The sequence below is a fragment of the Mus pahari genome, chromosome 12 (assembly GCF_900095145.1).
Source record: "Mus pahari chromosome 12, PAHARI_EIJ_v1.1, whole genome shotgun sequence".
NCBI classification, from domain to species: domain Eukaryota; kingdom Metazoa; phylum Chordata; class Mammalia; order Rodentia; family Muridae; genus Mus; species Mus pahari.
In genome coordinates, this window is record NC_034601.1 from 33577287 (window position 1) to 33590440 (window position 13154).

At 48.6% G+C, this 13154-nt stretch overlaps 1 protein-coding gene across 1 annotated transcript in view; it reads right to left on the bottom strand.

Moving 5' to 3' along the window:
- Positions 1–1095: 1095 nt before the first annotated feature.
- Positions 1096–13154, bottom strand: part of Arhgap31 (Rho GTPase activating protein 31) — a 113846-nt gene continuing 101787 nt past the window's right edge. The window contains exons 9-11 of the mRNA XM_021209027.2: positions 12245–12790; positions 9714–9991; positions 1096–6519 (exon numbers count right to left, since the gene is read on the bottom strand). Coding sequence (XP_021064686.1) covers positions 4129–6519; positions 9714–9991; positions 12245–12790 — 3215 coding nt within the window. The 3' untranslated portion in view covers positions 1096–4128. The remainder of the gene's footprint in view (positions 6520–9713; positions 9992–12244; positions 12791–13154) is intronic.

A 13154-nucleotide genomic window follows, 5' to 3' on the forward strand; every position in this document is an offset into this window, starting at 1 on the left:
ATTAGCCCTGATTGTCCTGGAACTCACTTTGTAGACCAGGCTGGCCTCGAACTCAGAAATCCGCCTGCCTCTGCCTCCCAAGTGCTGGGACTAAAGGCGTGTGCCACCACTGTCTGGCTTAATATATTTTTTAATGAATAGAAAACATTTTGATTATATCTTTGGAAACATCTGTAGGGTTCAAAAACAGTTTGCAATCACATGGCTGCCAATAGGGGCCTTTGAAAAAGTGCTTTACTCGGCAGAATTCTAAGCCAGAGAATACAATGGAATTACACAGTCAAAGCGTCAGGGTTCATCCAGTAATGCACATGACTGGAGTCATGGCTTCTTGCCTTAGCTGCCTCCTCTTTGACCCACATTGAGAACTAGTCCCTGCATGGCTTGTGTACCTCAAGCTAAGTGATCTGTGTGCCCATTATTTTACATTGCTGGCACTGGTGCTGGTTCCAGCCAATCACCTTTCTCCCATCTCCCCCTCTTCTTGCCTATGAAGGTGCATCTGCTCCCTCTCCCAGCGCTGTCTGTCTAGGAGAGATTCTGGTGTAGGGAAGCCTATTTATTCTTTGTCACTGCACATGTTGAGCTGACCTTCCTCTTTGAAATGTCTGAAATTAAAACTCTTGGGTAGCAGACCCTAAGATGCTTGTTGTTACCAAGTGGGAGCAGTTTGGGTAGAAGGTAGTCCCAGTCAAGCAGGAATTGTGCCTACTAGAAACTTCTTCCATTCCAATTCTAAACAAACAAATCATATTCTCCAGGGCTTCTCAAGGCAGGAACATAAGGCCTGGTAGACACATGACTCACAAACCTAATTTGGGCCAAACATGATTGCTGTGTGCCTAACACTGCATGCAATTGACAGTTCATCTTGGGCCTATGTGTGACTTCATCAACAGCAGAAATTAAATCATTTTCTGGGTGATCAACGTCTCTCCAATCCTTTCTTATGGTGTGTGGAATCAGATCCTCCTTGGTTTCCAAGTAGATAGCCAACAGTTAGGCCTTACAACCAATGAGAGCCATGAAAACCATCGGAAACAGTTCACCTTCACTTTGATCCTTAAAAACAAAGTTCTCAACACTCAAGTATATCACTGCTATATTTTATTGGCTTTGCAATTCTGCTTAATTAGAATATTTATTAGTAGGTCATTTGAATATGGTCACCAGTCCTAGCGAAGGTGCTAGCTGCCGCTTTCTACCTTGGCTTGGTGTCTAATGGTGGGTCTCACCCTGCTGCAGTTGTTTCAGGTTGCTTGACTTATCTAAACCCTTTCTCCCTGTTAGACCACGCTCAGCTGTGTAGGGGTGCTAAGGTACCCAGTGCCCTCTTGCCAAGCTTTGGGCAAGTACTTGGTGAGGATGCTGACACAGACATTTTTAGTGTCTCCAGAATCCAGGAATTGAACTTGGGTAATGTTTTGAATTTTAAGGCTTGGATTAAGCTAGTATTTCATAGCGAGGTCTTGGTCTTGGTTAGGTCTTTTCATATTCCAAGAGCAGAGAATAAACACCAAATGCTCTTTCTCCAGTCCGTTTTGGCAAAAGGGAAAAAAAAATAGTCTGGGAGGACTATTTTGTAAATAAATATGAATTATTATCTTAAGCAAAGATAATATGCCAAAAAAGTGTGTTACATATTTCATTTGAACTTGTCTTTGAGCTAGCCTGTTTTGTGGACTGGCGGTTGCTCTGAAGACTGGCTCTCCTGCTCTTTCTGGCACATCAGCAGGTCCTGACAACAGTGGTACTTCTCCCTGACCCTGGATGGAAGCAAGCTGAGTGACTCTCACTTGGCTATTCTCAGGGGTCCAATGTGACAGCCCCAAGTGGTGGCCAAATGGTGACCCCAGCATTTTGAGGAACAGTGTCTTTGTTAGGAAATGCGATTTTACGAGCGCCAGGCTCAACCAGCACACTAAATTTACCACCATGTGTGTGACAGTTGTTAGAGGCCGGTCACTGAGATGGTGAAGATTTCAAGCCTTTCTGGAATTGACTGGCTGAGGAAAACCGAAGTAAGGACTATTTCCAAACAGGTGACAGTGGGTCACGCCCATGCCCACGCCCACGCCCACGTGTCTGCTCTCCTCAAGGTGATGTCATAAGTGAGTGATGTGTAAGGGAACGTGGCAGTCCTTCTGAAATCATTCCTCAGAATTTAAGTCACCTGTCAGTGTGGAAATGATTGCTTTTCTGTCTTGCTGCCAATAAAAATACACTCTAGAAGTATTAGGAAAGAGAACAGTCATTAAGTCGTCTCGGTGTGTCGTTTGGTACTTGGCTCTTTTCCTGTCACATTCTAACTGGAGCACGTCTTTATCAAAGCATACAACGACACTGAGCCTGGCAACAAGCTTGCCCACCACCGTATTTCTTGATTGAGGCAGGAATGCACTTCTCAGGTCTCCAGAACATAGCCACTTCCACCTCTCCACACCGTATTCCTTCACCTTTCCTGACTAGGGGGAAACGCTATGTCCTGAGACTTCTTGTTGGTCGACATCTCAGTTTTTGTTGGTCCAATGCTTTCCTCACCTAATGAGAAAGCGAAGACTGAAGGCCTATTAACCGCTCCCCTTGCTCCTCGTGTAGGGTTACACTCTTTAGGTCACTCTAGGTATCCTTGCGTCAGGCACTGGCTTAACAACAACAACAACAAAACCAAGGGCAAAATTTCAGATCCTTCAGGCGTATCAGGGAAGGCAAGGGGAACATGAGCTCCGCAATGGACCACCAGTTTCTACACTCCCACTGGAGATGACTTCAGCTTAGCCCCTTACCCACTCCAGGACTGGCTTTGTGGGGTCAGCCCAGAGATACTGCGAGTCTTCAGAAAAACGTGTGCAGTGACCGAGCTTTTGGACAGCTTAGCCAGGCTGGAATCTGAGAAGCACCCCAATAAGCCTTGGTGGGGGAAGCGCCAGAAACCTTCCTCCAGCAGGTGTCAGGGACATCAGACAGGTGTACTGCATCGGCTTGTGTCCAGACAAGAGTCAGAGCAAGTCAGAGCACCCGAGTGGATGGTGGAGATGGGGAACGCAGACAGAGGGGTCTCAAATCTGCCCTTGAGCAACAGGGAGAGGAGGAGAAAGGAAGAGAGCCGCTGGCTAAAGGCAAGGCATTTCTGAGGACAGATGGGGCTCCTCCTTGCCTCTTTACCCATCCTGCTGGGCTCAGACTGGTGCTGGAGAGTGAAGGTGAGCTAGACCTGACCTTTTAATGCCTCACAAGCTCAAACACCTCTATGGCATGTGGCACTCGGACTCTGGTACTATTAAGAGAGCAGACACATCACTCCTGCATACCTACACGTCTTGTGGTCCTCCGCTCAGGACACAGCCTGCCTAGCTTCTGGATTTGCTAATCAAGAGTTCAGCACGGTGGCAGTTGGAGTCACAAGAAAGCCAGCACCAAGAAGCATCTGTAGGTGGGACCAGTCCGGGGCTTTGCTCTTGAGCACAGATTCTGACTTTCTGTGCTGATTCGTGTGGGTCACCTCAGACAGGTCTGCAGCAATTCCAGGGAAAGCGCACGGAGAAGTTCCCGACCTGGAGATCTTAAGTGCATGTTAGTTTGCATTTCCAGATCTGCTTCTATTTGGTGAGGGGGAGTAGTAAATACACCTTTACAAAGCTTATTAAAAACTGCTCTAAAAGAACAAATGCTTTAAAGAGCATAAAAAAGCACAAAGAAGCCTCCAATCAAAGCAGAGAGATTTTTCTGACTCAGGCAAAAAAATAATTTCTTTCTTTCAAGGGTTACTATCACAGGCAGCTCTTGAGAGCAAAAGAGAATGATAATGGAGGCTTCATCTGCCTGACAGATGAGCCCCGACTGCCATCGGAGGCAAGCATTCCCTCCTCTTCCCTTGCCTAACCTTGCCCACTTGCTCATGTGGACTTCCTTAAACCTCACTCTTTGGTCCTTGTCTTGACCACTCTTCTTGCAAATGGACTCATGCATGGTCAAAGACAAAGGAGAGGTCCGGGAGAGAGAATGGAGGTGGTCAGAGGCAAATAAAAGCACACATTTCCATAGCTTGGGCCTGGAGAGTGGCCGGTTGATCCCCGTAAGGACCAGATGAACCCGCCAGGTTTACAGACCACAGCAGGTCAGCTGGTCTCATTCTATCTGTCTCCCACTTCTTCCATCCAGAATCACGGATCTCCGCTGGGGCTGGTAAAAACAGCTCGTCGAAGTCTCTAGTCTTTGGCCATTCTTAGGGATGGTCATTTTATTCCTAAGTGTGACCCCTTCTGATGTGATCCATGTGTTTTCGGCCAACTCTCCACAGAGAAGACCAGGGGAAACGGTCTGAGTGGGGCTCCTGATAGGGGACAGTAGGACCTTGGAATCGATCACTGTGGGCGAGGAAGGTAGATGGTCCATGATAGGGAATAAGATGAGGCTCTGAGGTCTTCCTGGCCTTGACCTGTGGAAAGCTTTAGGACCCCCCGATGCTCTCTCCAGTTTTGAAGAAAGAAGGTTGTCTCCTGATGGCTCTGTCTCTGATGTGCGTTTTCTGCATTGCACTGCTGCATCTTGTATGGAGGCCAGAGTGGATGCACTTGGTTCCGGAGAGCAGGAGGACCCCTCGTACATGCAGGATGTGGTGCTGGCTTGCCTCCAGGATGCAGAGGCTCCCGTCTCTTGCTTTGGTTGCTCTTCCTCTGGGCTTCCCAGGGAGGAGGGAGAATCATCTTTGGTGGGTTTCTGAGGGACCTCAGGGGTTGAACCAGGTTCTTCCTGGCTTCTCTCCAGAGGCTGAGCCCCTTCCTCCCCTGTGCTCTGAGAGGGCAGGGGCTGTGGGATCTGTGTGTACTGGATCTTGGGTGGGATGACAGGGACCGCCTTGGCCTGACACATTTTGACCATGAAGGAGGTTCTCACAGCTGACACGCTCACGGGAGCCGAATTCCGGCGGCCTGTCAGGGCGTGGGCAACAATGTCCAGGTCCTGCGTGTCCTGGGAATTCCAGGGGGCTGCTTTGCAATGAGAGGAACTCATCCAGGTGACCTTGGTGTCTCCCAGTTCAGAGAGCTCTATTCCAGGTGAACTAAAGGAAGCCCCATTCTCAAGTCGGAAAAGGTCAGCTATGGGAGTGGCAGAGTCCAGGTTGAGGGAAGACGGCCTGTGTTTCCCTTTTGAGGGCCCACACTCAGTGTTCTTAAGCTGTAACTGTAAGTGATGTTCCTCAGGTGAGGTGCTGTCTTGAGCCCTAGGTGAATTCTCCTTGCTGCTATCTGGCCCGGGAACGTCACTGTGTTTTATCTGAGGGTTGCTAAGTTCCAGTTGTGGTTCCTGCTCCTTTCCCTCTGCTAAACTGATGAAGTTGGTTTCTCCTGGTTTGGGTTGTATACCAGATGGTCCCTTCTGGCTGGGAAGAACCTCTAACCCTTTTAGGCCTGAGAACTCTCGGAAGGCTTTCAGGGCTTTCCCTTCCAATCCGGCATTCTTGGTCCTGGCCGCCGGGGGCTGCAGAGGCTCATAGTTCTTCTCTGTTTCCAGATTGGCGCAACTGCTGGAGAAGGGGGCCTCAAGAGTCCAGTGGCTCTTTCCAGTGGTTTTACTATCGAGAGAATGGCTCTGGCGAAGGCTGGGCCTGTGGCGAAGTCTCCTTTCTAATCGGTGGCCCTGGGAGCCTTGCATCTGGGACTCCTGAACTTCTTTCAAGGTGGGAGAATGAAGGGGACTGGTCACCCACTGGGGCTCCTCCCAGGGTTCCACCATCTCCAGGCCATGCTGGGCAGGGTCCATCACAGTGTCATCTTCGTCACAGTCTGAAGGCTCTTGTGCTGAAGGGGGAGTGTCTCCCTCCTCTTGTGGGATGAAGTCAACCTCTCTTGTTGGGCTTGGAAGACCAGAGCCTTTGTTCTCAAGAACAGCATGCCTTGCATTTTGCTTCTCATCTGGGCTTGCAATAGCTTCCTCTCTCTGACAGGGGTTAGGGACGCCGGGGCTGTCTTTGGGTGTTGGCTGCTCTGTGTAGACATCTGTCCTGGAATCCCTGGATGCATCTTCTCTGTCAGGACCATCCTTTGACAGCAAGACTCCAGGCTCCTCCTCCAGAGGCGTTGGAGGAGGAGGAGCAGGAGGAAGAGGGGGAGAGAGATTCCTTGGGCCTGCTATCTCTAGCCTAGCCGGAGAAGATACCTTCTCAAACAGAAGCATTTCCAGGGGTGCTAGACTGGCCGGGTCTGGCCCGAGCTCCTGCTCAGACTCTGACTCAAGGAGGCTGCAGACCGGCTCCAGCTTCTCTCTATCGGTTAAGATGGCAGCCTCCTGTATGCTCTGATTGGCTGCATCCCCAGTCCATACCTCCCGAGGAGCAGAGCTACTCGGCAAGCTCCCAGGGGTCTCTGGGAAGGGAAACGGGGCTGGACTTGACTCAGTAATCGGGCTTGTCTTCTGAGCAGCGGGCGGCAACGAAGAGAACTCCTCCTCTGATTCAATGATTTTCAGTTCCTGTTGAATCTCGGGCCAGATCAAGACCTGAGCCAGGTCTTCTTCATCCTGAAAAACAAGAAGACGTTAGTTACCTTAGAGCTCAGAACTCTGGGTACTGATATCTGCCAAGAGTCCAGTGAGCACAAAGGGAATGGAGTAGTTGCTAATACTCTGGCCAATAAAGGAGGCAGCCTCAGTAATAACCATGGCTGTCTGAATGCCCAGCATATGCCATGAAATACATCTTCCTGTTTAACTTTTTCAATGCCCTAGGAGTACTGGGCTAGCTGAATAGATTTGACTACCTGAATCACAGAGCTGTAGATAGGATGGAAATCCAGTCCTGTCCACAGTAGGACATGACCTGCTTCTGACCCCCCCCCAGCCAGTTCTAAGCACGTGCTGTATGTTCCAGAGGGCTCAGCCCCTGAGCTATGTCCACAGCCTTCCGGTCACGTGTAATGCATCCCTTGCCTTTCTTGTGACATGGTGTGATTTTCTTGCAAGGAGAAGCATCTCGGGGAGTGTCTCTAACCACTGGAGGCGTGGAGCCTTTCTGAGAGGTCTGATCTGCTGCTGACATCGCATCTCTTCACCTGGCTCTGCTTCTGTAGTGCGGAGGGTTAAATCTAGGGTCTCGTGTGTGAAGGTACCTGTGCTGCACCTCAAACCCCCATTGCCCCTTTTATTTCTTTTAGCTCTCCAGTGTTACCCGGCCAAGGGATTTCACTCCAGTGCAGTCTTTGGTGAACAGTTCTAGACCTTCTCCTTTCCATACTTCACTCAGCAGTTACAGTTCTTGACTTCTTACAGGGATCGTTGCTATGCACGGCCCACAGAACCAAATAAGTAGGGCTTATAGGGGCTCACAGGGACTGAATGAAGTGGCAACCACAGAGACTGCGTGGGTCTGAGCTAGGTCCTCTGCATATCTTACAGGTGTGTAACTTGGTGCTCTCATGGAACTCCCAACAGTGGGAGTGGCCACATCTCTGACTCTTTTTCCCATGTTTAAGACCCCTTTTCTCCAACTGGGTTACCTCATCCAGCTTAGATAGGAGGGGGTATGCCTAGTTTTATTAAAACTTGTAATGCTATGTTTAGTTGATATCCCTGGGAGGCATGCTTGCTCCTCTCTTCTCTCTCTCTCTCTCTCTCTCTCTCTCTCTCTCTCTCTCTCTCTTCCTCTCTCTTCCTCTCTCTTTCTCTCTTTCTCTTTTTTTGAAGGGAAACAGAGGAATGGATCTAGGGGACAAGGGCAGTCAGGGGAGGGGCTGGGAGGAATGGAAGTAGGGGAAACTTTGGTCAAGATGTAATGTATGGGAGAAAAATAAAGAAATAAAGAAAGGAAGGAAGGAAGGAAGGAAGGAAGGAAGGAAGGAAGGAAGGAAGGAAGGAAGGAAGGAAGGAAGACAGAAAAGACTATATTATGTTCCCTTATTATCCCATTCTTTCACTTTGTCCTAGGAATTGACTTTCCCCTGTGAGGTTGGCAGCCCTAAAGGCAGCGACAGTGGCGATAGTCTTGGTACTGCAGTGACCCCACTGTTCAGGATTGCACACTGTTTAGCACAAAGTGGGGATTGCGGATGTATGTTCAATGAAGGAATGACCCGATGCCTTTACTTGTTAACTTGAATTCACCCTCGTTCTTCCAGCCTTAACATTATCTTCCTCAAAGTAAATGTGGCTTGCATTGGGCTCTCCTCATGAGAATCAGCCACCGAAGAATCTCTGCCCACGCAAACATGCTCAAAGCCTCGCTCAGCCTTCCTGAAAACACTGCTTCCTCACATCAGCCTTGCCCTAGCTCCCAGCACAGGGTCCTCTTGGCATCCTCTGGAAGCAAATTAAGATGCTGTAGGCGCTGGGCGGTGGTGGCAGCGCACAGCTTTAATCCCAGCACTCAGGAGGCAGAGGCAGGCAGATTTCTGAGTTTGAGGCCAGCCTGGTCTACAGAGTGAGTTCCAGGACAGCCAGGGCTACACAGAGAAACCCTGTCTTGAAAAACAAAACAAAATAACAACAACAACAAAAAAGATGCTGTAGGCTTCTTTATCCCAGTAAACCTCCTCATACTTTCTACGTAAAGACATCTCATAAAACCATAACCATCCATGGGTAATTCCACCCCTCAAGAGTGGACGATAAAAACACAGACCAGAGCCTGGAAACCTCTCAGATTTTATAGACAGCTATGGACAAGCACCAGGCCAGGATGTCTGAGGATAGAGAATGGGGCTCATGAATGGTCATCATATTTGGAGACTGTGATATAACCAGCTGGTTTTGTGCTGCTTCTGGGTTGAATGTCATTCCATAAAGACATGCCAGTGGTTTATGGGCCAGACATAATTAAGAGTTATGTTTGCCTTAGGAATCTGAGCTGGATGGTGTCTTCCCATTACGGTGGGACTTCTCAGAGGCTTGCCACCAAGAAACTCCAGGCTGAGAAGTTAGTTTTGTTTTTTTTTTTTTTTGTTTGTTTGTTTTTGAGACAGGGTTTCTCTATGTAGCCCTGGCTGTCCTGGAACTCACTTTGTAGACCAGGCTGGCCTCAAACTCAGAAATCCACCTGCCTCCGCCTCCCGAGTGCTGGGATTAAAGGTGTGTGCCACCACGCCCGGCTTGTTTTGCTTCTTTTGAGTCAGGGTCTCATACACCCCAGATTGTCCTGAATGGCCTTGAAATCGTGATCCTCTAGTTTCCATTGCCCTAGTGACAGGATCATAGGTGTCTGTCATCATTCCTGGCTAGTAAGTGAGTCTTCTAAAGACTCACTGACATTTTTTTTATACATAAAAAAGGGGCTAGGAAGATGGCTCAGTGGACAGATGTGCTGTGAGCCGCATCCCTGGAACCCACGTACAAAGTTTGAATGTGGTGGTCCACATCTGTAATCCCAGGACTCCTGTGGTGGGATAGGAGGTAGGAAGAGGGAACCTGCTTAGAAGCCTCAGGGCTGGTCAGCCTGCAGTACACAGTGCAGCAGAAACAGGAAAAGAGAATACTGCCTTAACAAGTAAGGTAAAAACAGACAATGAAGTTGTCCTCTAACCTCATATACACGCTGTGGCATTTATACATATACTGTGGCACACATGCAGCTGTGATTACACAAAACAAAATAATTAGATACTAATCTTAATCAATTAACTAATGTAATAAATAGATTACATTTCTCTTGCAGAAACCTTTGATTTTTTTTTTTTTTTAAATCGACTTTAAGTTGTGGTTGGAAGAGGCAGAGTCCACCTTACCATCTCCTGGAGAAGCAATGGTTCAGTCCCAGCCCCGAGGCTCTCTTGTGGAGTGCCGGGCTTCGACTGGCTAGAACCCTGGCTCTCCTCCATCACCTTCTCTGCCTTTGGCCGCTTCTCTGCTTCCTTTGACACTTGAGAGCCCAGGGACACATGCAAGGTTTTCTTTTCCACTTGGGTGCCTGGGTCCAGGGGAGGGCTTTGGCTGCATTCTGCTCTCCCCGGGGCTTCAGGTTCTGGCTTGGTGTCCTCGGTACCTGCCTTCTTAGTGACAGAGCCTGTGAGGAGAATGTGTGTGGTCAGTACAAAGGCTGAACCTTCAAGAAGGATTTGCAGGGGCTGGAGAGATGGCTCAGCAGTTAAGAGCACGGGCTGTTCTTCCAGAGGTCCTGAGTTCAATTCCTCACAACCACATGGTGGCTCGCAACCATCTGTAATGAGATCTGATGCCGCAGTACCACCTTGACACTGCCCTGCCCCTAGCCTTGCTTTATAGGAATGGGGGAATTCTCTCACCTCACTGCCTCCTCATTCTTTACGTTCTCTCCCAACACTGTTCCTGCCTCAGGCCCCCCCGCAATCATCCACTCTGTTGGTTCTCAACTGGGAGCCATTTTGCTACAAATTTCCCCAGCCTTGCTGGGGACACTGGCAATTTCTGGAGAGATTTTCGGTTGTCACAGCATTGGTATTTACGGCATAGATGTTTAAACTATACAATGTGCCCCCCAGATGAGGTCATGTAACTGAATGTGAAGGCTGTGGAAGTTTTGTCTCGAGTGAAAGGCCTTTGAATAAAATGAATTCAAAATCGAATGGATAGCGAATATCAGATGTTTCTGTGCACACTCACCTGTGGGCATTGCTCGGCTTCATGGCAGCCTTGGTTCCGAACACTGTGTTACTGTCATGCCAGGCAACACCAATAAATACTACTTGATGTATCCTGGCTCAGATCTGAGACTGATAGAAACTTCAGCATTTGGTGGGTTCCTCTCACCTCACTTGCCTTTTAAGAGTTTTAGGGGAAATTACTTATTCCTCTACAAGCAAATGGAGATAATAATTATCTGGACCTCAGAAAGTTGTGAGAAGTGAATTTATACACATAGGACCCTTAGGTCATATCCAGTAACAGAGGAGGCACTGAAAAGCATTGATGTTAATTGAGATAGAAGCATCCTGTTAATTGACTAAAGTAAGCCTTTCTGTTGGGGTTCTCCATATTCCATTGTAAGGGGATTAAGTTAGACTGCTGATCAAAAGAGTCTTGTGGGGCTGGTGAGATGGCTCAGTGGGTAAGAGCACCCGATTGCTCTTCCGAAGGTCCGGAGTTCAAATCCCAGCAACCACATGGTGGCTCATAACCATCCTTAACAAGATCTGACACTCGCTTCTGGAGTGTCTGAAGACAGCTACAGTGTACTTACATATAATAAATAAATAAATCTTTAAAAAAAGATTAAAAAAAAAAAGAGTCTTGTAATCCACACATTTGGGAGACTGAGGCAGTGGGATCCTTGCTTGGAGACCAGCCTGGCTACAAGAGGAGAATCCCGGATCAACAACAGAAACTCTCGCTCACGCAGGACACAGCAGAGACTCTCCGAGCCCTGGTGTGTGATCCAAGCAGATCTAATCCGGCTCACTCTGTGATGGTCAGATCTAAGGAAGGACTTCCTCATGGCTGGGTTTGCTAGCTCTGTTCTTCGCAGAGGTAGAAATGAGGAGGGATGGATGAATAATAAATACATCCAGAAACACGGATTCCTCAATTCCAGCTCTCTAACTCTGCATCCCGTGACCTTTTCTTCTCACAGTATGTGGTGGTTTAAATAGGAATGGCCCCGTAGACTCATGTGTGTGAACACTTGGCCCATGGGTAGGGGCAGTATGAGGGTGTGTGTCCTTCTTGAAGTAGGTGTGGCCTTGTTGGAAGAAGTATGTTACTGTGTAGGTCGACTTTGAAATCGCCCATGTTCCAGCTAGGCCAGGCCTGGCAGTCTTCCTTCTGCTGCCTGTGGATCAAGATGTAGAACTCTCAGCTCCTTCTCCAGCACCATGTCTGTCTGCCTGCATGCTGTCATGATGATAATGGACTAAACCTCTGAAACTGTGAGCCAGCTCAGTTAAATGTTTCCCTTTTTAGGAAGAGTTGCTGTGGTCACAGTGTCTCTTCACAGCAATAGAAACCCTAAGACACTGTGTGTGCTAATAAAACAGTAAGTAACCTTTACTGAGTACTTACTATATATTGGACACCACTCTGAGATCTTTGCATGTATTAATCAAATGTTGACACAAGTTTACAAATAAGGCATGGCTATCGACATCAGCATTTTATAAATTAAGAAGCTGCGGCGCAGGTTATTAACTCGGTGAAAATCTACAGCAGAGCAAGGTTTGCAACAGCCATTCTAGACCTGGAGCCCACCATCCCTACCACTTCACCACATTGCCCTGCAAACGGCATTTAAGTTGAGTCAAACCTCGTGTTTTGTAACGGAGGGAGAGCCTTCTGCCCCTATTACCTGGAAACTCAGGTCCCAGGGACTTCTCTTCTTCTGGCCATCCTCCACTCTCTGAACCTTGGAAAGAAAACTCTTCGAGGCTGGAGAGAGACTGTAGCTCTTTGGGGGGTGTCCTGCACGGGGTGCTGTTGGTACTGATGACGGCGGACACGCGGAGTGGCACGGACACCGCGAAGGGCTCGGAGATGTTGAGCGCCTTTCGCTGGTGGCGGGGTGAGGGTTCCATCTGGAACAGGCTGCTTGTGAAGACAGATTTGCCAGGGCTGTCGCTGGAGGTGTAGAACATCCCGAGAAGCTTTGGGGCGGACTGCTCACTTTCAGGGTCTCCGATGGGGCGGAACACCTTCAGCTGCTCAGGCAGGGGCCGGATCTGACCGCCCACCTCGCAGCCCCCCTCAGCACCAGCCGGCATCCCCTCCTGACCCCATTCACCCTCCTTGCTGAGGTCACAGGAGCTGCCGGTGTTGCTCGCGTGCATTTTTGTGGCTGGGATGAAAAATCCCCCAGTGGTGACTGTTCGATTGAAATTTCCTTTGTTTTCTTTCCCTGGTGAAGAAGAGCAAGCAGTGGTTAGTAGCCTGTGCATGCACAGATGGCGGCAGAGCCTTTCCCAGAAACCTTGTATCTGGACCTGATGGTTGTTTAACAAAAAGTGGAAGAGATACTAGCAATTGTCCACCAAGGCTAGAGCTTGTAGAACAAATGTACATCCTTGTTGTTTGGCAACGGGTATCAACTCATATGTAACCTATTCCAATAGGGACTACTTAGTGGATACCCAATTAATGCTGGTTGGTTTTTGACATAAAGTAGACACATTTGGGGAAGGGAACATCTATTGAGAAGATGCCCCCATCAGACTGCCTAGAGGCAAGGCTGTCAGGCATAATCTTTTTTTTTTTTTTTTTTT